The sequence below is a fragment of the Chelonia mydas genome, chromosome 5 (genome assembly GCF_015237465.2).
Source record: "Chelonia mydas isolate rCheMyd1 chromosome 5, rCheMyd1.pri.v2, whole genome shotgun sequence".
In the NCBI taxonomy this organism is placed as follows: Eukaryota; Metazoa; Chordata; order Testudines; family Cheloniidae; genus Chelonia; species Chelonia mydas.
This window is the reverse complement of record NC_051245.2, coordinates 16,047,861-16,075,511: the sequence shown is the minus strand read 5'-3', so window position 1 is coordinate 16,075,511 and position 27,651 is coordinate 16,047,861. Positions and strand designations below refer to the sequence as shown.

At 46.0% G+C, this 27,651-nt stretch overlaps 2 protein-coding genes across 6 annotated transcripts in view; both read right to left on the bottom strand.

Moving 5' to 3' along the window:
• The window catches only part of SKA1 (spindle and kinetochore associated complex subunit 1), a 45,629-nt gene extending 41,169 nt beyond the window's left edge, over window positions 1-4,460 (bottom strand). For 2 of the 5 annotated variants that reach the window (XM_043546804.1, XM_037902734.2), the window contains exon 1: window positions 3,744-4,215. The gene's annotated coding sequence lies outside the window, so the exon portion shown is untranslated. Of the gene's footprint in view, window positions 1-3,743 lie in introns of all 5 variants that reach the window. The other 3 variants (XM_037902731.2, XM_043546803.1, XM_037902732.2) reach the window with 3 other exon arrangements.
• Window positions 4,461-7,115: 2,655 nt separating this feature from the next.
• Window positions 7,116-27,651, bottom strand: part of LOC102938006 (tetraspanin-36) — a 40,712-nt gene continuing 20,176 nt past the window's right edge. Inside the window, exons 2-7 of the mRNA XM_007055150.4 lie at window positions 25,988-26,179; window positions 22,610-22,684; window positions 20,932-21,027; window positions 19,864-20,016; window positions 10,788-10,871; window positions 7,116-8,850 (exon numbers count right to left, since the gene is read on the bottom strand). Of these exons, the coding sequence (XP_007055212.1) occupies window positions 8,764-8,850; window positions 10,788-10,871; window positions 19,864-20,016; window positions 20,932-21,027; window positions 22,610-22,684; window positions 25,988-26,179 (687 nt within the window). The 3' untranslated portion in view covers window positions 7,116-8,763. The remainder of the gene's footprint in view (window positions 8,851-10,787; window positions 10,872-19,863; window positions 20,017-20,931; window positions 21,028-22,609; window positions 22,685-25,987; window positions 26,180-27,651) is intronic.

Genomic DNA, 27,651 nt, shown 5'->3' with positions numbered 1-27,651 from the left:
ACTTGTGGCATGGTTCGAGCTCCCTGCCATGTCTTGCCCCCTCATCCTCTTCCTCCTTGCTGTTCACAGCAGCGAGTCTCTTGTCTCATCCGTGGTGGTCTGCAATGTGCTGGTTGGGTCTCCACCAAGTATGACAGGCAAGTCACTGTAAAAGCGGCAAGTCTGCGGCTCAGCCCCAGATCCATTTTGCACTCATTGGCTTTGTGGTATGCCTGGCATAGTTCCTTCACTTTCATGCTGCAGTGCTGCTGATACTTGGTGTACCGTTTTCGTGCATTTCCTGTGCAATCTGTTAGTAAATATTCACATTTCTACTGCTGATGCATAGCTTGCTTGCACAGCTTCTTCTCCACATAGGTCCATGAGATCCAATACTTCTTGCCTGCTCCAGCCAGGAGTGTCTCTAGTACATGGAGCTGGCAGAATCAGTTGCACACAACAAGGGAGCACTGCTAGGTGTGCTTGCCAAGCGGGACAATCAGAAAAAAGCATTTCAAACATGTGTGGTGGGGTGCCTTTCGGTCTCGGGGACCACCTGGCAGTAGAGCAGAGAGGTCACTGTTGCAGGGAATGGGGCATTGTAGGAAAGGCACTGGAGGACTGTTCAGGTTGACACAGGTCATACAGTGTCTACACACTTGTACTACGTCAACCTTAGTAGCTTGACTTCAGCTCCATGCCACTTGGAGAGATGATTTTACTGCATTGCCGTAACAAGTCATTTATGTTAGGCAGAGACAAATTTAAGTAGACAGACATGTACAAATAGGTTGACGCAAGGCAATTTATATTGACTTAACTTTGCAGAGTATACCAAGCCTTAGGCTTTGATCCTGCAAGCACTTATACATGTAAGGAAGCCTCACCAGGTTCAGTGGGACTATTCAGATGCATAGTGTTTGGAGGAACAGGGCTTTATGTTACTTTTAACAGCAGGGGGGAATGAGGGGAGAGTCACATTTGCATCTGAAATATAAATTGATGGGCTTGCTTTAAGTATAAAGGAGTTTTCAAGCTTTACCAGTTTTACTAGAGGAGTTTAGATGCTCTTTGAACCTCACCTACTGGGGTTGTATAGTTTACAAGGTCCCCTGAGTTTTTTGCTAGTTGAACTTGGAGAACATAAAGAAGGGCCATACTAGGTCAGACCAAAGGTCCATCCAGCCCAGTATCCTGTCTACCAACAGTGGCCAATGCCAGGTGCCTCAGAGGGAGTGAACCTAACAGGTAACAATCAAGTGATCTCTCTCCTGCCATCCATCTCCACCCTCTGACAAACAGAGGCTAGGGACACCATTCCTTACCCATCCTGGCTAATAGCCATTAATGGACTTAACCTCCATAAATTTATCCAGTTCTCTTTTAAACCCTGTTATAGTACTAGCCTTCAAAACCTCCTCAGGCAAGGAGTTCCACAGGTTGACCGTGCGCTGTATGAAGAAGAACTTCCTTTTATTTGTTTTAAACCTGCTGCCCATTAATTTCATTTGGTGGCCCCTAGTTCTTATATTATGGGAACAAGTAAATAACTCTTCCTTATTCACTTTCTCCACACCACTCATGATTTTATAGACCTCTATCGGCAACGTTTGGCAGGCCGGGCCCGTTTGTTTACCTGCCGTGTCTGCAGCTTTGGCCGATCGCGGCTCCCACTGGCTGCGGTTCACCGCTGCAGGCCAATGGGGGCTGCAGGAAGCAGCGTGGGCCGAGGGATGTAAATGACATTGCAGGACCACAGATATCCTGAGCACAATTTGAAAGGGAAAGTCATCACTGTCACAGCTTCTATCCTGAGAGAGATGGGGGGACGACACTGTTCCCACACCAGTTTTCAGCCCTCACCTGGAAGGAAGGAGGCAGCATGCAGGAGGAGGAAACAGTTTGAGGCTGCTTAGTGCAGCAGGGCTCAGCACTTCCAACTCCTCATCCAGCTGATTGGACTTGGGGTGAGAGGAGCTACAGAGGACCAGAGATTGGGGGCATACACAGGCTTAGCGGTGGAGTCTTGTGGAGGGAATATAAAGGGTGGGGGAGGCGGGAGAGGAAGGATATTTTGGAGCTGGACAAAACTCAGCACCTAGGGGGCCAGTAGGCTAAGGGATTAGTGATACTATAATGTTCAGTGCCCCCCCCCCCCCGCAAACTTTACTAACTAACAGGGGTTCACACTAGCAGTTCATCTCTGATTAACTTACGAATGGCTGAAAGGCTTTTGCTCAAACTTTCACAGCTCCAAATTGGGGAGAAAAAAAAAATCCCTCTGATTGATACCCAGCATGGATAACGTCATCCTCAAAAGAGACCATTTTCCAGAAAACTATGGACATATGGAAATAGAAGAATATAACAGTAGTCCTGGTGAAGTATTTCTTCACACAACACACAGTCAACCTGTGGAACTCCTTGCCAGAGGACGTTGTGAAGGCCAAGACACTAACAGCGTTCAAAAAGAACTAGATAAATTCATGGAGGATAGGTCCATCAATGGCTATTAGGCAGGATGGACAGGGATGGTGTCCCAGGCCTGTTTGCTAGAAGTTGGGAATGAGCGACAGGGAAAGGATCACTTGATGATTACCTGTTCTGTTCATTCCCTCTGAAGCATTTGGCACTGGTCACTGTTGGAAGACAGGATACTAGGCCAGATGGACCATTGGTCTGACCCAGTATGGCCATTCTTATGTCTAACTTCAACTACAACACTGCCAAGCTCCTACTATAATATACATCATATCGGTATATGGTATTCCACATACATAAGATGCAGCTCCTGACAAGCATATTACCATCTTATATCTGTCTGATGTGCAAATTACAGCTCAGTGAGTGAGTGGAAGACAGAAGGGATTAAAACAGAGGGGCTAGAAGTGCAGCTTGAATGGCAGGGAAAGCAACAAGGACGATGAGGGGAGGGCAGTGTAAAACTATGAGCACCCCCTTCTCCTTCTTTACATTACACCTTCGCCAACCCCTTGGCACGTGATGTACACCAGTGTAGACATCTGTGTGTGACATCAGACTTCTGAATTGGGTCCTGTATCACAGCTGCTGCTAGCCAGGCCCACCCCCTCCTACTCAACCTGTCCAGAGATGGCTTACAAGGCAGGCTGGCACAGAGCCCACGGGAAGGACCCTCCCTGAGTCTGCAGGAATGTGCAACAGGACAAGGAGAAGGGGTGGGATGTACCAAGCTACCACAGTGGGTGCCTAGCAGAGGGGAGGGATCCGTTGTATTGTGCCCCTTGCCTAGGTAGGCAGGGAGTAGAGACAGGCTCCTCCACCCAGAGCCAGGCTCCTGGGGCCCACCCTCTTCCCCAGGCCCCTCTCACCCCTCCCAAGGCACTCCCCATAGCCATGCTGGGGACCACCACCCCACTCCCTGCCTCCTCACCAGGCCCCTTTTACCCCTCCCCCCCAAGGCATTCCCCATAGCCATGCTGGAAACCAGCCACTTCCCCTGCCTCCTCACCAGGCCCCTCACCTCCCTTCCCCCCCCCCCCCCCCCCGCCATACTGGGGACCACCCTCATTCCCCGCCTCCTCACCAGGCCCCTCTCACACCCCCCACAGCCATGCAGGGGACCACCTCCTTCCCCGCCAGCCCCTCTCACCCCTCCCAAGGCACTCCCCATCGCCACGCTGGGGACCAGCCACTTCCCCTGCCTCCTCACCAGGCCCCGCCCCACGCATCTCCAAAGGCCTCTCCCCTCACAGTGCCCCAAGACCCGGTCCCGTCAGACTCACCGCGGGAGGCTGGGGCCCGTAGGAACCGGGAGGAGAGAGGGGCGCGCCCGCGCGCTGTAGCCGTTCAAACCGCCCGCGTTCGGCCGCGGCAGGTCGCGCGAGAAGTCTAGAGAGTCGCCGCGGTCCTTTCAGGAGCGGCTCCAGGGGCATGCGCGGGAACTCTGAGCATGCGCAGCTCTCGCCTCCGCGCGGCTGGAGCCGTGGGTCTGGGGACTTCAGTTCGGGGGAAGTGGGTCGGTGCCCAGTGGGGCGTAAGGGCAGGAGGAGCCCGTTAGGGGAGAGGGAGGGTCGCCTAAGCTGGGCGAGGGGAGGGGCGGGGGAAGAAGCGGAAGGCTCCCCGGATCTGGGTTGTGGGGTCGAGGGGTAGGAGCTGGAAGGCTCCCCGGATCTGGGTTTGGTGGGCCAGGGGAGGGAAGAGGAAGGCTCTCCCGAGCGGGGGCAGGAGGGAGGAACAGGAGGGATCCCTGGAGCGGGGGAAGGTGCAGGAGCTGTTAATGAAGCTGGGTTTTGGGCGGGGGGCGGGAGGAAGAGGAAGGGTCCCGAGAGCTGGATTGGTTGAGGAGGAGGAGAAGGACCCTGGGGCAAGAGCAAAAGCCCTGAGGCTGGGCTTAGGGGAGGAGGGGCCTGTGGAGAGAGCAGAGGGGCTCCAGGACCTGGATCCATATGCAGAGGAGTGGTTTCTCTCAGACTTCCTCATCAGCTTCCACCCAAAGTCCTGGCACTGGCCCAGTTGGCCATACATCAGTTCAGGAGGCAGAAGCCGGACGGAATGGTTCTTTGCAGAGGTGGGGCCTTTTTCCAGTCCCTTGTCTGAGCACACATCTAGGCAAAGTACCTCTGGGTGGTGTCTGGCATCCGCCGAATTCTTAGACACCTCAGAGCAGTAGGCATCATGCACAGTTCTCTGTTTGCTCTGACCTGCAGTGTTCCTGTGTGATGCCAGTCAATTAGCTTAAACCAGACTTTTCAGAAATAGTTACTAATTGTGTCCTTCGTTTTCTGGGCACCCAACTTGAGACAGAAGCCTGATTTGCAGGAGTGCTGAGCATTCACAGTAGCAACTGGAATCACTGAAAGATATTCTTTGAGCACATAAAGTGCTACAGAATGCTCAATATTCTGAGAAAATCAGGTTCTGCACATTTCAAAGAGGGTACCCAAAATAAGGGGATACTTTAAAAACTTAATTCCACTGTGCCTGAGCTCCCCATTTGTAAAAGGTGGATAATAGCACTCCCTCACTTTAATAAATTTATTTTCTGATGTTTGTGAAGCACTCAGGACCAGATCCTCAAAAATGTATAGGCACCTAATTCCCACTGATTTCATGGCCTTAGATACTATAGCCACGAGCACCATAAATCAGCCCATGAAGAAATGAATTATTCTGTCTTCAGAGCAGGGTTTGAACAGTGTGCAGTATAAATAAGGCCCGGGGGGACACATTGCATGATAATAAAATAGTGACTAACAGTTCATTCGGGAAGCACGAGCTATCCTATGCTTGAAATGAGGTGGGTGATGTGTGTGTGTGTGGGTGGGGTGGGGGTGGGTGGGGGGAATATCACAGGGTCATGCAATTAAAGACGGCATCATACTGCTGGTGCCCAAAAAGGGTGAATTAAGCACCCAATTTTTATTTATTTTAAACAATTTTGTTTTTAAAGCCAGTCCCTGACTCTGGAGGCAGCCTGATCCATGATTTTCAAATGCCTCAGCTTAGCAATGCTGCTGGGTGCCACCTAAAGTTCCCCTTATGTTGGGGGACACATGCCAAGAAACACTCCGTGTACGTACCCTCTTTTGACCTGGCAGATGCACAGGCAGTATTGGCTTTATCAGAATGTGCAGTGACGTTAAAAACAATTCATCTCAAAAGGGGTTCTGAATGCATTCACTACCTTCAGCAAGGATATCTGCCTTCACTGCAGGTAGCTCCTGAAATAATCCAGGAGTTTTGTCAAGCACTTCAGCAGCCTGATGCTAAAGTTTTTAAAAATTCCTTAAAGGTATTCCCTCTCAGACCCTCACTGTTGGTGGGGGGGATTTCTGTGTAGGCAGAATGGGGCTGCCTCCATCACACCTGGGAGAGGAGGGGGGCACTACTTGTGCTCAGGGTCCCTGGCCTGGCAGGGATAAGACCCCTCTTGCTGTCTCTGAGGGTTCCCTGCAAACTCCTTCTGCTACTAAGGCCCCACCCTCTTATCTATCCCTTGTGCTCCCAAATGGTCTCACTTCCCCCTTAAGGTGCCTTTCCGGATTGGCCCATGTCATTCTGACACCACCCCATTCAGCTAGTTTATTTCTCGGATTGGTTCCCGAGGCCTGGCCCTATCCCAACTCCTCAGCTGTAGTCCCTTTACAGCTTGTTCACAGTGCAGCCTGCAGACCTCTCATTGGCTTCTGACACCGTCACTCGGGGCTGCACTCACCACCCATCACCCCTCCCCGGAGAGAGCATTGCGGAGCTCCTCCACCCTTTGTCAGTGTGCACTGGACCAGTCTTGGCTTTCTTCTCAACCCGTCTGGTTGCTCCCATGTTCTGTCCGCACTCCAGTCCAGGACTGCCCTCTGGGCCTGAGCCCTGGTATCTGAGCCAGCCTAGCATCCCCCTGCCTGCTGCCAGCGACCCAAGTGACCTTCACTCCTGATCCTGTTAGTCATTGGTTGTCCCCCGTTTTCAGTTGATTCCTGGGTCCGGTGGTCCCTCCCGCAAGGCTGGGGGAGGGGCCTTTAGACGTGGCCGGGCTTGCGACCACACCTCCAGGATTTCCAATAAGGCCAGGGACCTGAGTGCTGAGCCTAGGTGATGCCCCATGGCAGGGCCCCCACCCCTGGGTCGAACCTAGCATTCCCTTCCCACCACTGTCAGGAACCCCAGCCCGCTCTCAGCCAGACACACCAGTGCACACTACTCCCTCCTCCCCCAGCCAGGCACATCTGTACCACCAGCCAGATACACCACCATTCATACCCACACGTTATATCTAGCGCAGCCAGACTCAGCTGCACCCCACACACACTCCAGCCAAGCACACTTGCAGCCCCAGCCAGGTGCCTCTGCACACAATACATGTACCCTGCCACTCTTACCCTCAGACTACCCCCCATCACAGCCTGTTATCCTCTCCCCCCCAGCCTGTCTCACACTCACAGTCTCTCACATCCACACGCACACGAGCCAGTCACAAACACTGCTTTGCAAGGCACTAGTAGGCTTCTTTCACTGAGCAGAGCATAAGACAGGACTGCCTCTTTCATTGCCCTAGCCCAGGTACTTCTGGAAAGGAAATGTTTTCTCTCATTGAGAATGGCCTGGCTTACATCTTTCGCCTAAATAATTTTTAAGAAGGAATGAAATGTAGTAATGAGTGGCATTTCTTAATTGGTTAAAATATATTCCAGAAGGGTTTTTTGTTTTGGCATTAACAGAAGACAAAGCCCACAATACCCAAATGTTTAAATAAAAAAAAACAAAAAAACCCACCATTCCTAACACACACATCTACACAGGAATATACTTAAGTCAGCAGTTCCTCTTTCCATCTCGTGAGAAAAAAAAAACAGACTAAAAGCTCACATTCAGCCCATACTCCTTTTTGACATAGCTTTAGAGAAATACACTCTATTGTATTCCTATGGCAAATGTTTGCCTCTCTCAAGAGGATTTCTGCTGTTTCTTTTCTAACAGTCTGTATCATCCAGACTAATCCCTCACCCTGGTTTAAAAAGAAAAGAAACACAAGGAACAGAATAATTTCAAGGTTGACATTTAAAACTGTTAAGAGGGATTTTTGTTGCTGTATGTGACCCAAAAGGTGATCACATTCAGCAGACCTTCAAAAAAACAAAAACAACAAAAAATCCTAATGACTCAAAAAGAGTACTATACAGAATTGTTTGCCATAATGTAATAGGTTCTTGAAATTGTTTGGTCACCCAGAGAAGCATGAATAAAACGTGTAATCTAACAGTAAGAAATCCTCTGTGCAGCCACTTCCATTAGACCACCACTTTAAATGACAACTCTATCATATCCCCAAGACTCATATTTTCAGTGGGACCAATCCTGCAGCAATTCATGTAAATAGTCCCACTGACTTCAAAATTAATTATAAGAGAGACAAATAGAAAAACATTAGTACAGATAACATTTTAGAACTTAGTATCAAAATGGGAAATATTAAGTGCCTTGCCTCAGAAATTCTTGATCTCAAATTAAAAGAACCAGAGTGATAACTTCTTGGCCTAAGTGATAAACTTCTAATTCAGACTTCCCCAGAGTTTGGAGATACTCAGATCCAAGGGGTTGATTCAGCCCATTGGTAGACAAAAGAGACAGCTGCAAACCTCAGATCTGGATTTTAAATTTGCCCAAAGTTCAGGGATGTCTTGGTCTGAGGATATGATTAATGATCGTCTTTAAAGCAAACTGAATTACACCAGTTACAAATTGCAGAGAAAAAAACATGCCAGCCACAGTGAAATGTACCCTTGAATAATAATGCTTATAAACAGGAATATTCAAACCTTCTGATTACAGATTTCTTTTGCTGGTTGAACATTTGTCATGGGAGTGATTTCTTGTTGGAAATATTGAAAAGAGTCTAGAATGCACCATGGCTGCATTATCAGTTTAATGGTTTAAAACAATTTCTTCTATAAGTTTCAGGTTACAAATAGGTCTGACAAATGTAAAACTTGCAAGAAGTAGGGTTTCTTTTTGGAGTCTAACACACCATCTGCTGTCGTTTTAGGGAATGTCACACATGCAAGTGTGAAACAGCCCTAAAGAAAGTCGAGGTACATGAAATCAGGTTGTTACCAAGGGACACTGCACACTGAAGCTGTCATTTCACATGGTACACTTAAAACCTTTCCAAATCTTAACAGTGTTCTTTTTGCTCACGTAAATAAAATACAATATTTAACAAAAGGGTAATACATTGTCCATTTGGGCATCTATACAAATCCATTTGATCATCAAGAAGCGATGAAAAATGACCTTTCCATCTTCTTATCAAGCAAATACCCCTGAGTACAGGGGTTGGTAGCCATTGTCTTCCCTCTTGCATGTGAGCACACAGACACTCAGCATTCCAAAGAACTGAAAAGGAAAAAAGGGATCTTTAGCTTTACTGTTTCTTTTGGAGGTTGAATTTATTGTATGTTTTATCTATGCTCGAATTAAATTTAACCTCTCTGTGGCGGGGATGTTGCCTTCTACATATTTGTCCAGTGCATTGTATATTATAGAATCATAGAATATCAGGGTTGGAAGGGACCTCTGGAAGTCATCTAGTCCAACCCCCTGCTCAAAGCAGGACCAATCCCCAATTTTTGCCCCAGATCCCTAAATGGCCCCCTCAAGGATTGAACTCGTAACCCTGGGTTTAGCAGGCCAAAGCTCAAACCACTGAGCTATCCCTCCCCCCTATTAACAACATAATACTGAGAAAATAAATGTATTGATGTTTAAAGGTTTCTTTAAAGGTCACTTTTAAATAGTGATATGGACTCTGGATTTTCTCCCACTGTTTTCCCCATAAATTTACTCCAGAAACATTAATTCCTAGGCAGCATCTACTGTGACTATGGATGTGCTGGGTTTGGAATGTAGATTTGCAATACGTTTAAGCATGTACAGGTATCCAATAAAAGACAAAAACATATTATGCTACGACAATTAGAAGAGAGCAGAAGTGGTGATTGATGGAAGATCTGACCACAGTCAATTACAAATAAATAATAGTGATGAGAAGATAAAATTTATCAGACTGTGGAGTAATCAGAAGGAAGTGGTGGAAGCCCCTTCACTGAAGTAATTTAAGACTAGACTAGAAAAAAATGCTAGAAAGTATACTCCAGATGCCAATCTTGCCCTGACAGTGGACTAGGAAAAGGAAACTTTTGACTTTATCACCAAATCAGGCCCTCCTCCTACATTCAGATCTGCATTGATGGATCCTTGCTCCAACATTAATCCAAGTGTAGGACTCGGGCATTAAATAATAACAACAGTTACAACTCTTTTATAGCATGTATATACTTTAAGAGAACATTTTGCTGCCATTGATTTTGACATGTCCTCCCTAGTCAATGGGGAAGAGGATAGGAATCTCAGAGAAAAATGATAAAAGGGACAATGATAAAGGAGAAATTATCAGATTAAAACTCAGGGACCAAATCTTCAAAAGTATGGAAAGTTTAATGCCAGGGTTTAAAAAAATCTAATTTTTACTCTATGCAATTTGATTCTTTTTTCCCATTTCTCTCAGTTTGAATAATAAAAACAAGCTAGTCAGTTTGTGCTTGCTTGTATTTAATTTGCAGTCAATTTCATTCTCAGATTCCCACACAAAGGACTATTTATGTGTTTTTTAAAACAAAACCTTAGCTTTAAAAAAAAAATTCCATGGAGACATTTGGTCTTAAGTTATGGAAAATCTTGTATTTAAAAAAGCTACATCTGGGCCATAGCATCCATTTAAAAAAAATGTAAAAATAAATAAATAAATAAATAATGCATCTCTTAGCAAATGACCAATACGGTTCAGCCTTCCACTTAGTCCTATCAAGTCTTTTTCTAGTTTTGGGCAGGATCCTCCCATCCCCTCATGCAGGCAGAAAAGAGAAAACTGGTGCAAAACTGGGGCATGAAGTTAGAAGTAGGGATACAGCAGCTCCTTGGCATGCTCCCTCTTCGTCTCCCTCAGCCTGTCAGAGCCCCTCCATTCAAAGACCATGCAGCGGGAATGCAGTGGATTTGGTTAGTGTGTTCTTGCAGCCTCCTTTCTGACCCAAACAATTTCCAAGCAGAAATCCCTGGGAAAATTGCTATTAGAAGCAGTATTATACCTCTCCCCTTCCCCACCTATCCACCCAGCTTTTGCTCCCCTGCAAAGGGATGTCATGCAATGCCATGGAAAGAGCAACCAATTGCAGCAAAGTGACTTAAGGGATTGTGGGAGTAAGAGCCCCAAGGAGAGGAATATGGCACTATTTTCTGTGGGGGAAGAAATGTATGTCATTACAATTAAATACCTTTATGATGGCAAATCCTAGGATTACGAGCATAGCATAGCTCAATACAGCCTGTAGCCCATATTCCACTTTCTCTGCACAGCCCTGTGGAGATACAGAAAAGGAAGATTTAGCTGCCATTTGATTACACTATTAAACTGAGAACAAACCATCAAATCCAATACAGTGGGGCTGGTTTTGCACACAATCTCACAGCGGCAGGACCTTGTGTGGCCCTGCTATGACCCGTGTGGCCAATGGCAGCAGCCTTGATGGTACTGCTCTTGCACTGCTCGGGAGATGCACTCGACAAGCTAATAACTCTGCCATCTATAGTTTCTATGAGTCTTATATGGCTCCATTCAGTTACTGTATAAAGGAAGTTGCCACATACAGAGCCATGAGGCCTGTGGTGGTGTCCACAATGTAAAATGACGGTTTGTGGGGTCCCAAAGTGGGGAAGATGGGTGCAATTTTTTTCTGAATTAAACCCTATGAATAGTGAATGAATGTCATAATTTATTCCAGAATTTGATGTAAAATCTAGGGTAGGTACCATAATGCTCCCAAGCTGAAGGATTGATTTACTAGAGAGGTAGCAGGGTCATCTACCAATCCCCAGCACACTTCCCACAGCAGCTGGGTTTTCCTAGGTTGTCTCCTATCCAGTACTGATCAGGCACAGATTATGAAAATATTATTACTCATATCATGATGGTGCCTAAGGGCCAACCTAGAATGAGGCCCCATTGTGCTAGACACAGTAAAAACATAATGAGAGACAGTCCCTGCCCCTAAAAGCTTACAGTCTAAACAGTCAAGACAGATAAAGGGTAGGGGAAAGGGATATAACATACAGAGTGAACATAAGGACAGCCATACTGGGTCAGACCAATGGTCCATCTAGCTCAGTATCCTGTCTTCCAATAGTGGCCACTGCCAGAATGCTTCAGAGGGAGTGAACAGAACAGGGCAATTCTGAGTGATCCATCCCCTGTCATCCAGTCCCAGCTTCTGAGAAGTTGCCTTGGAGGTGCAAATGTGAGAGCAATGTGATGGCTACAAATGTCACCTTGTGTGATTTTTAGTGCTTTTATTATTGAAATCCTTTCAGTGGGGTTATGTAAGGCCAAGTCTGCACTACAAGCTTTTGTTGACACAAGTTACGTCAGCATACAGTCGCTGCAGTTAGTAGACTGCTTGTGCGCGTGCATACTTGGTTCCTTTTGTTGGTGCTGTGCATACTCACCAGGAGTGCTTGTACAGATTCATAGTGCAATGCACCATGGACAGGTATCCCAGTGTGCAACCCACCACTATCCAGTCTTTTAGGAAGTGTTGGCATTGCACAGTGGGGCAGAAATGAGTTGTGCAGGGATGAGTGGGAGCAAGGGGTCAGCTTCCCAGTATCTACCGGTCTCCATCCCATAAAGGTCATCTATATCCCATAATTTTCAGGCCTTTTAAAAAATCCCATGAACCCTCGTGGCCTTCCTCACTCTCCACACAGCTCTGGACTATTGTCATAAGGGTTGCAAGCACAGGATGCATGATCCTCCGGTATTTTCAGAGCCACAAGAAGAACTGAATCAGCGGTTTTGTCAAGGTCAGTTTGCTGTGAGACACAGCAAAAACCAATTCAAGGTTGTTGGTGGCGTTCACTGAGCAGCTGCAGACAGTGGAGCGCTGCTGCTGGGCCTGAGACATGAGCGCGGACTGGTGGGATCACATCATAATGCCGGCTTGGGGTGATGAACAGTGGCTGCAGAACTTTTGGACGCACAAGACCACATTCCTGCATCTGTGTGCCAAGCTCACTTCAGCCCTCCAGCACAAAGACACGAGAATGAGAGCTGCACTGACAGTGGAGAAGCAGAGAAGTGGAGTGGAGATTGCACTGTGGAAACTTTCAACACCGGATTGCTACCAGTCAGTGGGAAATAATTTTGTAGTTGGAAAATCCACTGGGGGGAAGGCATTGTAATGCAAATGTGCAGGACCATTCATCATCTGCTACACAGGACTGTGACTCGAGGCAATGTTCAGGACATACTGGATGGATTTGCGGCAGTGGGGTTCCCAAAACTGTGGTGGAGCGATAGACAGCATGTATGTCCCTATTTTGGCGCCAGCCCACCTTGCCATAGAGTACATCAACAGAGAGGGCTACTTTTCTATGGTTATGCAGCGTTGCTGGATCACCAGGGATGTTTCATCAACATCACTGCTGGCTGGTCAGGGAAGGTGTATGACGCTTGCATGTTTAAGAGCCCAGGACTGTTCAGAAACTTTCCTTCCTGACCGGCAGATTACCATTGGCAATGTTGAAATGCCAGTAGTGATCCTAAGGGGCCCAGCCTACCCCATGCTTCCCTGGCTCAAGAAGATGTACACCAGCCTTCTTGACAGCACCAAGGAAAGATTCAAATACTGGCTGAGCAGGTGCAGAATGACTGCTGAATGTGCTTTTGGTAGATTGAAGGGATGCTGGATGCTGGTTTGTTTGCAAGATTGGATCTCAGTGAAAAAACATCCCAATGGTTACAGCTGCCTGCTGTGTCCTGCATAATATCTGTGAAACAAAGTGGGGAATGTTGCTGCCGGGATGGAGGTGGAGCAGCTGTCTGCTGGGTTTGAACAGCCAGACACAAGGGCTATTAGAAGAGCTTAACATGGAGCTATACGGTTCAGGGAGGTTTTGAAAGAGCACTTTAAAAGCAAGCCACAGTAGGTCGTTGTGATGTACTGTGCTCTATCTGGCCCTGCTGTTTTGGGGCCAGTCAGGAATTGTGTGATGCTTGGCGTATATCTATGAATAGAACACTGTCAATGCAGCTATTAATTTTGCGGTGCTTGCTGTCCATTTATGATTATTACACTGTGTTTGTCACTGGTTCTATAAGTTGTGTCAACGTGTACAATAACACATAAGTGGGTCGTTTCAGTACCATTAGGTACTCTGCAGCATTTAAAAACAAGTTGCACAAGCACCTGTGAGAGATAGTCTAGTAGTGATACTTGGTCCTGCCACAGAGCAATAGGCTGGACTTGACTTCTCGAGGTCCCTTCCAGCCCTACATTTCTATGATTTTATGACATGCTGTGAATTAATAAAGATTAATTACTTTCCAAAGAATAGAATTTTTTGAGAAACAAAACCAGGGCAAAGAAAAATCTGTGTGATTTAAACACAAACACATTAAAAACTTAATAAATTAATGGAACAGAATTTTAACAAGGGGAAAGAACATTCAGGTCCATTTTAGCTGCACATACAGGAACCGTGGCTTTCACAGGTCAGCGTCTGTGAAGCTGTGGTTGTCCTTACTGTCCCATGGGGCAGAGTGGTAGGGGAGGGAGGCCCTGATGCAACATGGAATGCTGAGGTGCCGAGGAGGTGTATCGAGGTGTTTAATGGAATTTTCCACAGACTGCAAAGGGAGGCGAGCCCATGACTGTAGATTCACAAGAGTCTGAAGTATCTGTATTTGCTGATGGAGAAGCCCCGTTATGTCCTCATGCATTTCCCACTCCTTTTCCTGATGGTGCTCCTGGGCCTTTTTACTGTCAGCTCTTTCCTTCTCCACACTGTCTGCAACATTCATCCTCTAGGCCCCCTGCTCACAGTCCGATGCAGCACTGGCTTGCAGGATCTCATTGAATATATCATCCTGAGTCCTCTTCTTTATCCTCCTTATCTTGCTCAGGTGTTGCACAGGTGTGGAAGGGGAACTCTTCAAGGCTGCAACAGCAGCAGCTACAGACAAAATACACAGAGGAACTATTGTCAGTATAGTCACAATGGAAAGCAAAAGTAAAGATTCAAAACTCCCTTCCCTTGCTTCCTTCAAGTTTTAAACAATACAGGCTTATTGACACTTCTGCTTTGGCGTGCTTGTTCATGGCACAACTCACAGCTCCAGCCATGGTGAGAACGGCCCAGAGGGTGAGGGAAATGAGGAAGGAATTGCTTGGTTGCATGAAAATGAATATATGACACTGAATACTGGCACCATTTTCCACAGGAAGTAGAGATTTTAACTGATATCTCACTCCTGAGGGTGACAAGAGCACAGCTGCTGCTGTTGTCCCAAAGCCACCCGGGCCCATATGCTGCTAGCCTGTGTACTGCTGACAGACATGGGGAAGTGTCCTACCACAGAGGAAGAAATAAGGCTGTCATCCCTTGAATCCTTCAGGAGAAGATTGCAGAGTATCTCCATGTAAGTTTCATTGAGATCTCTGGAAGATTCAAGGGACATCCTTGTGTACATAAACAAACTGCACCCCAAGCCCTGCCTGCCTAACTCTACAGGGGAATGAAAAGCAGATAACAATGCTACCTCTGTGTTATGACAGTGTGTATCCCCAACACACCCTTTGCACACTACTGTAATAATCTTTGTATAAAGGTATGCCTTGCGAGGTATCATTTGAAAACTCAATTTGTTGGTCAATATATTCAGATAAAGAACGTGTGGCGACATGGTATGCAAAGTTATAAGATTCCACTGTATGGTGTTGTTAGCACACATTCCAAACCACAGTGCTGCCCAGACAGAAGCTGACAAACAAGACTGTCTCAAACGAAAGAATGTGTGCTGTGCTTAATTTTCATTTAAGCAGCAAAGAGAGTCATCAAGCACAAGGTGGGAAAACCAGCAGAAGATATCCTCCATTGTAGACTTTTTGTCTCCTGAAACTCAGCTGGAAGAGAGAACTGACACTGTGAAAATGAGGGACTAACCCCCCCAAGACACCTCTCCTCCTTTTCCTCTCACTCTCTGTCCATTGATTCACTGCACCAGAAGGAACAAAGGACGCAACCATTACACAGAAAAAGGGGTCCTGGCCTAGAAGTTCGGACAGTAAAACTGTTGAGACCATGTGATGAAAGAAACTTTGCTTTGAATTTAACATAGTTTGTTATGTTAGGCATGAGTTACATTTTATCTTTATTTCTCTTGTAACCATTTCTAGCTTTTTTGCCTCCTTACTTGTATTCACTTAAAATCCCTCTCTCTGTGATTAATAAACTTGATTTATTGTTTTATGTAAGGCAGTGTGTTTGAACTGAAGTGTTTGGGAAACTCCATTTGGGATAACAGGATTTGTGCATATAAAATGCACGGACTTTATATGAGCTTGTATTGTCCAGGAGAGGACTGGGCAGTACAAGACGTACATTTCTGGGAAAAGTCTGCACTGGGAGTGTGCTGGCGTCACCCTGCAGTATAACTCAAGCAGATAAAAGCCCGAGTGTGGCAAGCAGGTTGCAAGTCGCACACAGACATAGCTGGCAGTAATTTACAAGAGGCGGTTTGTGAGCAGTCCAGGAGTGGAGGCAATAACAGCAAAGGCACGCCACATTAGAGGGCTGGGGCGACACAGCTGTTCATTAGTCTAGACTGTACCCTGAGTATGTCTCGTTGTACTGCTACCTCTTCTAGGATGAGTAAATTAATTAAAGTCAATAGCTGTGGGGGTGCCATCAGCACATCATTGTAATGGAAAATGCAGTTACACACTTACCTGAGGTTCCATTCCCCGCACTGGGCTCGCCCATGCTCGACTGCTGGGACTGAGTAGACTGCAGTGAGGCTTCAAAGAGGTCCTGGCTCGCGGCGTAGCTGTACACCCTCATTCACATGTCCCCCATCCTCCTCATCCTCGCTGTTCATGGCAGGGGTCTGTGGTTGGGCTCCTCGGAGGTATCCACAGTGGTCTTCAGGGCTGAGGGAGGGGATGTCTCCACCAAGTATGGCATGCAGCTCTTTGTAAAAGCAGCAGGTCTGTGGTTCAGTCCCAGATCGACTGTATGCCTCCTTGGCCTTCTGATATGCTGGATGCAGTTCCTTCACTTTCACACAGTACGGCTGCTGGTCCCTGTCGTACCCCTTCTCCTGCATCCCTCATGGATGTCCACGTTTCTGTGTCTGGGCCGTAGCTGTGCTTGCACAGCCTCTTCTCCCCACAGGCCCAGCAGATCCAGTACATCCTGTCTACTCCAAGTCAGAGCATGTAGCTACCATGGTCAGCAGCACAGTTACACACAACAGTGGAGAGCTGCTAGGTGTGCTTACCAAGCTGGACAATCAGAAAAAGGTATTTCAAAATTTGCAGGGCTTTAAAGGAGGACGGGCCTTCCAGTCTCTGTGACCCCTGGGCAGTGGAGTTCACAACTTTGCCCAGAGTGGTCAGTGCTAGACATTGTGGGACAGCCTGGAACCCCGACCTGGGATATTCTATCTACTACCCAAGATCCATAAACCTGGAAATCCTGGGCGCCCCATCATCTCAGGCATTGGCACCCTGACAGCAGGATTGTCTGGCTATGTAGACTCCCTCCTCAGGCCCTATGCTACCAGCACTCCCAGCTACCTTCGAGACACCACTGACTTCCTGAGGAAACTACAATCCATCGGTGATCTTCCTGATAACACCATCCTGGCCACTATGGATGTAGAAGCCCTCTACACCAACATTCCACACAAAGATGGACTACAAGCCGTCAAGAACACTATCCCCGATAATGTCACGGCTAACCTGGTGGCTGAACTTTGTGACTTTGTCCTTACCCATAACTATTTTACATTTGGGGACAACGTATACCTTCAGATCAGCGGCACTGCTATGGGTACCCGCATGGCCCCACAGTATGCCAACATTTTTATGGCTGATTTAGAACAACGCTTCCTCAGCTCTCGTCCCCTAACGCCCCTACTCTACTTGCGCTATATTGATGACCTCTTCATCATCTGGACCCATGGAAAAGAAGCCCTTGAGGAATTCCATCATGATTTCAACAATTTCCATCCCACCATCAACCTCAGCCTGGTCCAGTCCACACAAGAGATCCACTTCCTGGACACTACAGTGCTAATAAACAATGGTCACATAAACACCACCCTATACCGGAAACCTACTGACCGCTATTCCTACCTACATGCCTCCAGCTTTCACCCTGACCACACCACACGATCCATCGTCTATAGCCAAGCTCTGCAATACAACCGCATTTGCTCCAACCCCTCAGACAGAGACAAACACCTACAAGATCTCTCTCAAGCATTCTTACAAGTACAATACCCACCTGCGGACGTGAAGAAACAGATTGATAGAGCCAGAAGAATTCCCAGAAGTCACCTACTACAGGACAGGCCTAACAAAGAAAATAACAGAACGCCACTAGCCGTCACCTTCAGCCCCCAACTAAAACCCCTCCAACGCATTATTAAGGATCTACAACCTATCCTGAAGGGTGACCCAACACTCTCACAAATCTTGGGAGACAGGCCAGTCCTTGCCTACAGACAGCCCCCCAACCTGAAGCAAATACTCACCAACAACCACATACCACACAACAGAACCACTAACCCAGGAACCTATCCTTGCAACAAAGCCCGTTGCCAACTGTGCCCACATATCTATTCAGGGGACACCATCACAGGGCCTAATAACATCAGCCACACTATCAGAGGCTCGTTCACCTGCACATCCACCAATGTGATATATGCCATCATGTGCCAGCAATGCCCCTCTGCCAGGTACATTGGTTAAACTGGACAGTCTCTACGTAAAAGAATACATGGACACAAATCAGATGTCAAGAATTATAACATTCATAAACCAGTCGGAGAACACTTTAATCTCTCTGGTCACGCAATTACAGACATGAAGGTCGCTATCTTACAACAAAAAAGCTTCAAATCCAGACTCCAGCGAGAAACTGCTGAATTGGAATTCATTTGCAAATTGGATACTATTAATTTAGGCTTAAATAGAGACTGGGAGTGGCTAAGTCATTATGCAAGGTAGCCTATTTCCCCTTGTTTTTTCCTACCCCCCCCCCCCCAGACGTTCTGGTTAAACTTGGATTTATGCTGGAAATGGCCCACCTTGATTATCATACACATTGTAAGGAGAGTGGTCAGTTTGGATGAGCTATTACCAACAGGAGAGTGAGTTTGTTGGGGGGGGGTGAGAAAACCTGGATTTGTGCTGGAAATGGCCCCCCCTTGATTATCATGCACATTGTAGGGAGAGTGGTCACTTTGGATGAGCTGTTACCAGCAGGAGAGTGAGTTTGTGTGTGTATGGGGGTGGGGGGGTGAGAAAACCTGGATTTGTGCTGGAAATGGCCCACCTTGATTTTCATACACATTGTAAGGAGAGTGGTCACTTTGGATAGGCTATTACCAGCAGGAGAGTGAGTTAGTGAGTTTGTGTGTATGGTTTTTGGGAAAAAAAAGGCGGGGGGGTGAGAAAACCTGGATTTGTGCTGGAAATGGCCCAACTTGATTATCATACACATTGTAAAGAGAGTGGTCACTTTGGATGGGCTATTACCAGCAGGAGAGTGAGTTTGTGTGTGTGGGGGGGGGGGACGGAGGGTGAGAAAACCTGGATTTGTGCTGGAAATGGCCCAACTTGATTATCATACACATTGTAAGGAGAGTGATCACTTTAGATAAGCTATTACCAGCAGGAGAGTGGGGTGGGAGGAGGTATTGTTTCATGGTCTCTGTGTATATAATGTCTTCTGCAGTTTCCACAGTATGCATCCGATGAAGTGAGCTGTAGCTCACAAAAGCTTATGCTCAAATAAATTGGTTAGTCTCTAAGGTGCCACAAGTACTCCTTTTCTTTTTCCCATTAGAGACTGTTAGGGTCAACATAGGTGCTGCTTCGACCGCAATACATCGAGGCGGTGTTAGTGAGTTGCTGTTACAAGGCGCTTACATCAGTGGGAGACAAATTTAAATGTAGACACATGCCCAGCTAGGTCAATGCAAGGCAATGCAACCTAACTTTGCAGTGCAGACCAGACCTAAGGAGGGGATTAGCTAAATGGAAAGACAAAGGAAAGGAGGGGGCAGAACAGGTTGGAGCAAAGAGCCAATCAGCTCAGGAAAAAGAATGTTTATTTTCTATGGTTTTTAGTCTAGTCTCATGAGATCCTCAATGTCTGTGAGTCCCTGCTTGGACTGCTTTTTGCAGCTGCTCTGCTAGCTTCAGCCTCTGGCTGGCTCAGAGGAATCTAATGAGATCACAGCCCATGGTGGCAGTTTCCAGTTTCAGGGTAATTTATCCTCACCTGTGTATTGAGATCCTGTGGCTCATTCAGTTGTCCTGTGCAGTTCTTAATATCTTGTTTGCAGCAGCTCAGAGGAACACTGTTATTGCCAGTGGTATTAAACCACTGGGTGGTTGTCCAGTCGGTGTAGTTAGTTACTCCACAACATCGAAGCTGTGAAACAACAAGTAACTAAATGAATGCAAACCGAGCTAAGTTCTACCATTCTTAGGAATGTCATGCAGGTAAGTCTCTGCAAGATGCTGACTAATAAAAAAATTACAGTACTCTAAAGTAATCCATCAAAACAGCACAGTCACACTGTTGTAAGGTGTAGTGAATTAGACCACTGCAGTAGTGGGGTTTGTTTGTTTGTTTTTCAAAGGCAAGTGCCCTCCAGTCCCATTGAAATCAGAGTTCAGAGCTCTCAGCCCTGCACAGGTTTTGGCCCCTACAGCACTTTTCTTCTGCTGCTACTGTACATAGTCTGAAAATAATGGAAGGAGGAAAAGGGAAGTTGCTTCATCAGCATATGAACTACAGACAGAACACAAACAACATCAGAGGTACATCCTTTTCATTTGTTAGTAATATTATTTGTGTGGCTACAGTCACCAGGGAGGATGGCTTTATACAAAAATCTCAGTACATCAAGAAGCTACCAGTAGATAAAACAGACCAAATTTCCACAGTACAATAAAAATTCCTAATATTTATTCATTAGGGAAAGTTCAGATACTATGGTGATACGTAGCAGCATAGGACCTAAAGCAGAAGAAATTCCTGTGGACGACCATTTAAGCACACTCATTTAGGGCCTGATCTATAGCCCATTTAAGTCAATAGTAGTCTTTCTTAAGTCCGTTCACTTAAATGGACTTTGGATCAGGGCCCTATGGTTCAAACCTGCAAGGAGCTGAGTACTCTCAATTGCCACTGAAGTGAATAAGGACCGACAGTGCCGAGCATTTTGCAGAACGGGTTTTAGAAAGTAGCAGGCTGATTTCCCCCCTAAAGGCTGCATGCATAGTTTAATGTCTACTGGATATTTTTAAATCATTCTCAGCAGCAGATCAGAAGTTTTCCTACCTGTTCTTGCAAGTAATCCACAACACCAGACTCTGGATTTGTCCCGTCATATTTCTGGAAGACTGTGTGCATTGTGCCTTGCACATCTGTTTTTACCTGAAATGAGAAAACACAGTGCATATTCTGTATCAGGACAGCAGCTCAGAAACTTCTAAAATGGAAACTTTAGAAAATTCCTAGACCCAGCAAAATTGAGTGCAATGAAAAGTGAAGTAATGCTTTTGGTAAAATACTGGTGCCACTTAACTCTGCTGGCATTCTTGGACATAAATAATTCTCTTATTGACTTTCAGAACCCTCTTCTGTGAACATTCATGACAGCAAGCTGATTAGAAGGTTGCTCTGATACCTAAGCTAAGTACTACCCGTCTCCATCTTCTTTCAGAAAAATCCACACATTATTTAAGGTTTCGTTCTACACAGCACGTGTCTGGGTACAACCCTATTCTGTACTCACTCTCCACCCTTCTATCCTGAAGAATTGAGAATAAAGGATCAGAGGTGAGAAGATGGGTGGGAGAAAACAAATTCACAGAAGGAGATTGTGACGTTCTGCTCAGGACACTTAGAGCTGTAAGCCACTGTGTTACCTCTCTGCCTCAGCAAGAGTGAGGCTTTACTGGAATTTAAACTGTCTCAGCTCCCTGCTACACCAGTCTATTTACCTCAGCAGCAAATTCCTCAAGACTCTTCCAATCTAAACTTTGCTTTGCAGGTAACAATTAGTGAACCCCAGTTCCTGAGTTCTCCCAGAGACATCTCTCTGCAGTGTCTAGTCCCTGTCACTGTGAAACTCAAAGAAATTAAGTTTGCTGCCTCCAAAGAGACAGGGTACACACCAGCCTGTCAGTTTAGTTGAGGACTCACACTTGCTTCACTACAACAGCACTGAGATGGTCTACAGTAAAACTAAGAATAAGTTTATTAGCAAGAGAAAAAGAGACAGGATACAAACAAAACAAAACGCAACACACTTTCTAGTGTCTAAAACTTAATTTTAGCAAGTTACAATCTTTGCCTAGCAGTTTTCTTACTTACATCAGGCTAGCAGCATCTCTAGCCCTCCAGGCTAGGGGATCCAACTTCCACAGGACCAGAGGGTACTGTATCCCATGTCCCGTAAGTGATGGATAAACAAAATCTCTTTTTGCTCCCATTATATTACCCAAAGTCCATTGTCTCTGCCTCAAGAGCCGGGAGGGCTTCTGGAGATGCAGACTCTGACAACCGGTGAGTTCACTAAGCTCCTTCCGCCATTACTTGTTAGTTTGTTTGCTTTGTTTACCTCATATGTAAATGTACTTTCATTGTCCTCTGCCTGTAACCATGTTAGTCAGGCAGGGGAATCCACATTCCTTTGTCTAGGACAGGCTCAATGTATGACTCCCAAACACATTTTAAGAACATATTTCCAGCACACATACATAACTCTTTACACGTCATCCATACATATATCACACAATGATATTCATGACCAGTGTGTCCCCAGCTTTTATATGATACCTTACTCAATACACTTTTATAGAATAATAAAGTTATACACAATCAGTTGATTCAACTGCTTTTTCTTTGGGGTCCAGAACCTCATTTCTCACCCTGAAGTGTCTGGACCCTGATTGTCCCAGAGAGCCCTTCTTTTTCTTCGGTATTAGAATAGACGTACTAATTTTTAGCTTACCTTTTCTCTGTAAATGAATCCCATAACAAAAGCTGCCACTTCTGCAATAAAGATAATCAGGATAATGACCAGGAACTGAAATCAGAAGAGAGGTACGGTAAGGAGGATGGCCAGAGTGTTTGAATCAAAATGAAAATTTAGTGCTAAACAAGCCAGGCAAAGCATGTTGTTATTATCCAGTGTTGTCTCTCCAAACAGAAAGAACTCCAGAAATTTCTGTGAAACAGCATCAGAATATAACACCTGAATGGGTTAATAATCAGGGCTTCATGGGATCTCAAAGACTTATTTCAAAGAATAACTACACCACAAAAAGTATATTTACACTAGGAACATTTATCAACCATGGGTTACTGTGAAAGGATGCATCAATTTCACAGTGGCCAGTAAGGAATTAACTAGTGTCTCACATCTCTATTAGCCCCATCCTGTTGGAGGATGTGTTAAGCTCGGGGAGGAATAAAAGGAAGGAGCCCAGTGCAGCTGGGAGAGGGAGATCTAGGAGAGAGGTGGTCTGGAGCCCCACTCTGTGGAAAGTGCCTGATAAGAACCATGCAGAGGGAGAACTGTGAGAAAAGCTACAAGAGCCGAGAGAGGCAGAGTTGTGAAATGTTGTGTCATGCACGGCACAAAGGGGTCCTCGGGGATGGTGACAGTGCCCTTGGCTCTTCCTGGAGTTGAAAACAGTTTGGCCAACAGGGTAGACAGAACTAAACTGTCTTCAGCACTCATTCGAAAAAGCATGCTCCACCCCTAGTGGGAAGATTCTGGTCTCTGACCACCCAAGACTTTGGAAAGAGGAGTCTGGCATACTTTCTGCAAAGGATTCATTCCTGGTTATACTATGCAAGAAACCTTTTCCCCCTTTGAGGGGACCAGGAGGGGCCTGTGGTTAACATCTGTTGACAACACAGGTCACGCTCCTCCTGCAGATGGTGCCAAACTGTTCTTGATTTTCAAAACCAAGGGCTAGATCCTCAGCTGGCGAACACTGGTATTGTTCCATTGAAATCAATAGAGCTGTGATTATTTACACCAGCTGGGGAGCTGGACCTGACTGTGCAAAGTTCCTTTTAGACAGAAGAGCGGTAAAGTTAATTGAAAATGGCTGATCTGCAGCTACCTTTCCAGTTATCAGGTACAAGACGGAGCTGCCTGAGAAAACACAGCAGCTGTGTTGCTGCTGTTTGTTTTGTACCATAGAACAGCAGATCGGACTGATAAAGTGTGGGTCAGGAAACTACCTTTTTGTTATTCACAGGCAGCTGTAGCCTAATGCAAAGAGCCATTTGCAACGGCCTGAGGACGAGCAAGACTACAGACCAGGTTAGGATGGCTGGTCTACCCGTAGCTACTGACAGGTTCACCTTCCTCTCAGTCAACAAGCATTGGTCACTGCCAGAGGTAAGACACAAGATCAGACGAGTGCTTCATTAAATCCAATGTGCCAAATCCTCTGATGCTAGTATATAAGACTTGTCAGTTTTGCAAGAACACTGTACTTGTTATTGAGGAACTGAAAGCTAAGTAACCATTACTATTTCCTCGTTAAATATACAGACAGTTCTGTGTACCTTTCAAGCTTATCCTACACCATGGCTCATTTTCCCTAACCTCGCTGCGAGAACTGCCCATGTGCTTAAATTGAGACAGTTTTCTTTTCCCTAATACAGGAAAAGCTTTTCAATAAAGAAACCATGGCGCAAAAAAGAAACCTGGCACTTCTTGATGATCAGATCTCCTCCCTTGCAACGTGACTTGGGGCACTGAACTGAGGGTTGAGGGGGCCAGAAGACGTACATTTATGCCTGGCTCTGCTAATGATTTGCTGTGTCACTTTGGGAAAGTCACTTCAATGCTTTGGATTTCCAGCTCCCCTTTGCAAAATGGGGACAACAATACGTACACACCTTTGCAAAGTGCTTTGGGATCTGGAAAGATTGTGAACTAAAGCAATCCATTTTACCACAACTGTCAGTCATAAGATGAGGCTCAATTTATTCCTACTCCTAAAGAATGAGGCATGGAATTGAAGGTGGAGAGACCACCTTCAAGAAACAGGTTACCCCTGGGCCCTCCCTGCAGCCAAGACCCACGGCCACCAGTTTGTGTGCTGACCCAGTTTTGAAAGCTAATAACAGAGTTGCCTATCATCCCCAAGTTTTCAACACAGTCCCAAATTCTGTGAGTCTGTCCCATATCTTCCATACCAAGTTTATCGAGTGCTTAATGAGCCTGAGATTTGTTATATTATACAGAATATCAATCCTTTGTGATCCATTAATATTGCAGGATGACACAGACGTTTCATTGCACTGTGATGTCACAGAGATTGAGCTACCCATCTGGGTTAGTGGCCTATACCTTAGGACTTAAATACTCGAAGCTCATGCAAACCAGAGGTTCAGATCCTAGTAGGGTTCTTTCAACCCTTCATTTTTTCTGGAGTAGAACCGAATTCCATAATTTACTCTGAGGATCTCTCTGATGATGCCTTTAAAAAAACACAAGGTCTTCCTCTGTGCTGCGTGGACAATGAGGATCCCATTGCACTTTTTACAAGAATGGGGGTTTGCTCTTTGTGCCTTTGGCCAAAATTAACCAATCTCTCATCCCTGATATTGTGCAGGGCCCTCTATCCCAGAAGGGTCTTTAGTGATGCAGCAGGTATTTATGACTTCAGATTGGTCCTCAGCTTCAGAAATTTGCACTAGATTTGTGGAAACTGTTTACACAAACTGCAAACCACCTAAAACGTGCCTGGTTACAGGTTTTATTACAAGCTCAACACACAGATCTAGACTACACTAGGAAAGGTTTGCTGGTATAGTTATCCCAACAAACTATTACTACCCTACCCTACCCAAAGAGTGCTTTTGTCAGTATAGCTCATAGTAGTTCTTCAATCAAAATAAGTGATACTGGCAAACAAACTCTTGCTGGTATAACAATGTCTATGCTAAGATTTTGCTGATGTAAAAATGTCACTAAAAATTACACCCCTGACCAATATCATAAACCAACATAAGTTTTAAGAGTAGACCTGGCCAAAAATTAGGTTCTTTAAAGCTGCTTTGCTGAAGCAGAACCAAATATTTGTGAAATAGAAGAGCTATATTCCACACAGCACTGCTCTGGGCACCCCCAACTTATAATGTTCCAAGTTTTCTTTCTGTGCCTGAAAAGTGGCTATCAGTCTATTTAGGTCTTACACAGTCCCATCATTGTAGTACCAATCTAAGGCTGCTTAATGAAGTGCTGCGTCATCTGCAGTAGAACCAATGCATTGCAGTGGAGCCTGACTCTGCCCCGCACCTCATTTAGCCAGCTTTCGGGATACTGTATGAAACGGATCATGGCTGAATGCACAATACTTACAAGTCCTAGCCCAACACGTGACTCCCGGATAGTGGCACAGCAGCCGATCAGCCCAATGATAAACATCACTACAGCAACACAAATGATGATCACTGCTGGCAGCATGGCGTACTTGTCCTGCACGAAGCTGTCATAATTCTTGTAGGTGTTAATAACATATCCCCCAACGTAGCCAAGACCAGCTGCTGCGCCCTGAAATGCAAAAATAAAATACCCAGGGTTATTTGTTAAATGTCTTCCTGGGATAATAAATGCAGAAAATATTGGCCTTTTCATTGCAGTCACTATGCAATGAAAAGACCTGGAAAAACATAGGGGTCTGAAAGTAGCAACTAAACCAAACTCTCACACATAGATTAAATTCAGTTCTGGTGTCAGCAGATGCAACAGCTAGTATCATTAGTGGGAGCTGTACCTGCTTGTATCAGTGCTGAATTTGCCCTGGAGTCATTAGATCTAATTTTCAGGAGGATTGTTGAAGAGTAGCACAATAAACAAGTACAAAAAGTCCAGGGTATCTTTCATAGGGACTCGCCTATTTCAATTGTCTGTATTATTTAAAAAAACCCCTAATTTATAAAATAATAAATAATAAATAATAACTTCTTGCCTCAGCTGAGCTCTCTTGGACCTGCAAAATTAGTTGGGATGTGTAGATCTGCTAAATCTCGGAAATATGTAAGAATTTCTAAAAGTTTTTGTTTATTAACTATGTTTGTGGTCTTGTGATGGAGTGGGGGATTTTCTTATTTTCTTAATGGTTTGCGTGAAGAGTGTGGGTGACTCGATTTCCCTGTGTGTTGCTGGTTTAACAAGGTGGTGGAAGAGGGTGTTTGCTGTTGCAGAGGACCAGGTGTGACCTTGCCTAGCAGGCTGGACCCTGGACAACAGCCTGGACACAGTGACCCAGAGGCTGCCCCATTTTGGCAACCAACCAGTTCTGGCCAGTGGGAGGACAAAGGAGCTGAGGAGAGAGGGCCCCAGTGAGCTGAAAGGCAGCCGCAGCCATAGGTGCTGGAACTAGGGGTCCAGGGGATGCTGCAGCACCTCCTGGCTTGAAGTGGTTTCCATCATACACAGGGTTTACAGTTTGGTTCAATGGCTCTCAGCACCCCCACTATACAAATTGTTCTGACCAGTGGGGCAGAAAGGACGGAAGAGAGAGGGTCCAAGTGATCTGTTAAGGCCAGGAAAGAAGACAAAGGACAGAGGAGGAGTTCAGGGGGGAAGTGATAAAGGGTAGTTGGCTGGAAGGAGAGGGCTTCTGGACTGGGGACAAAGAACAGCCAGAGCCCATCAGGACTGGGTCAGGACCAGTTGGGCTGTACTGAGACTTGCCAGGCTCGAGGGACCTGAGAACTTTCTGTGCTGAGTTCGGACCTTCAGCAAACTCTTCTGTTTTATGCTGGCTGAGAGTCACTGCCATCTAGAGATCAGGGTTGCATTGTTCCCTCTGGGTGTGGAGGCCCCGGGGAGTCGAGAGCACGTGGCTCCCTGAGGGGGCCCACGGTGAGAGACAGGCATGCGGAAGGCTCAGAGAGGTATGGTTCCAGGAGCTGCTGGAGCACAGGGCTTAACCCCAGAGGGAGTGTGACCCCCAAGAAGGGCTGTCACACTGAAGGGGGTTCCTCTCAAGGTGAGATGAGGCGAGGGAGCCTGGGGCC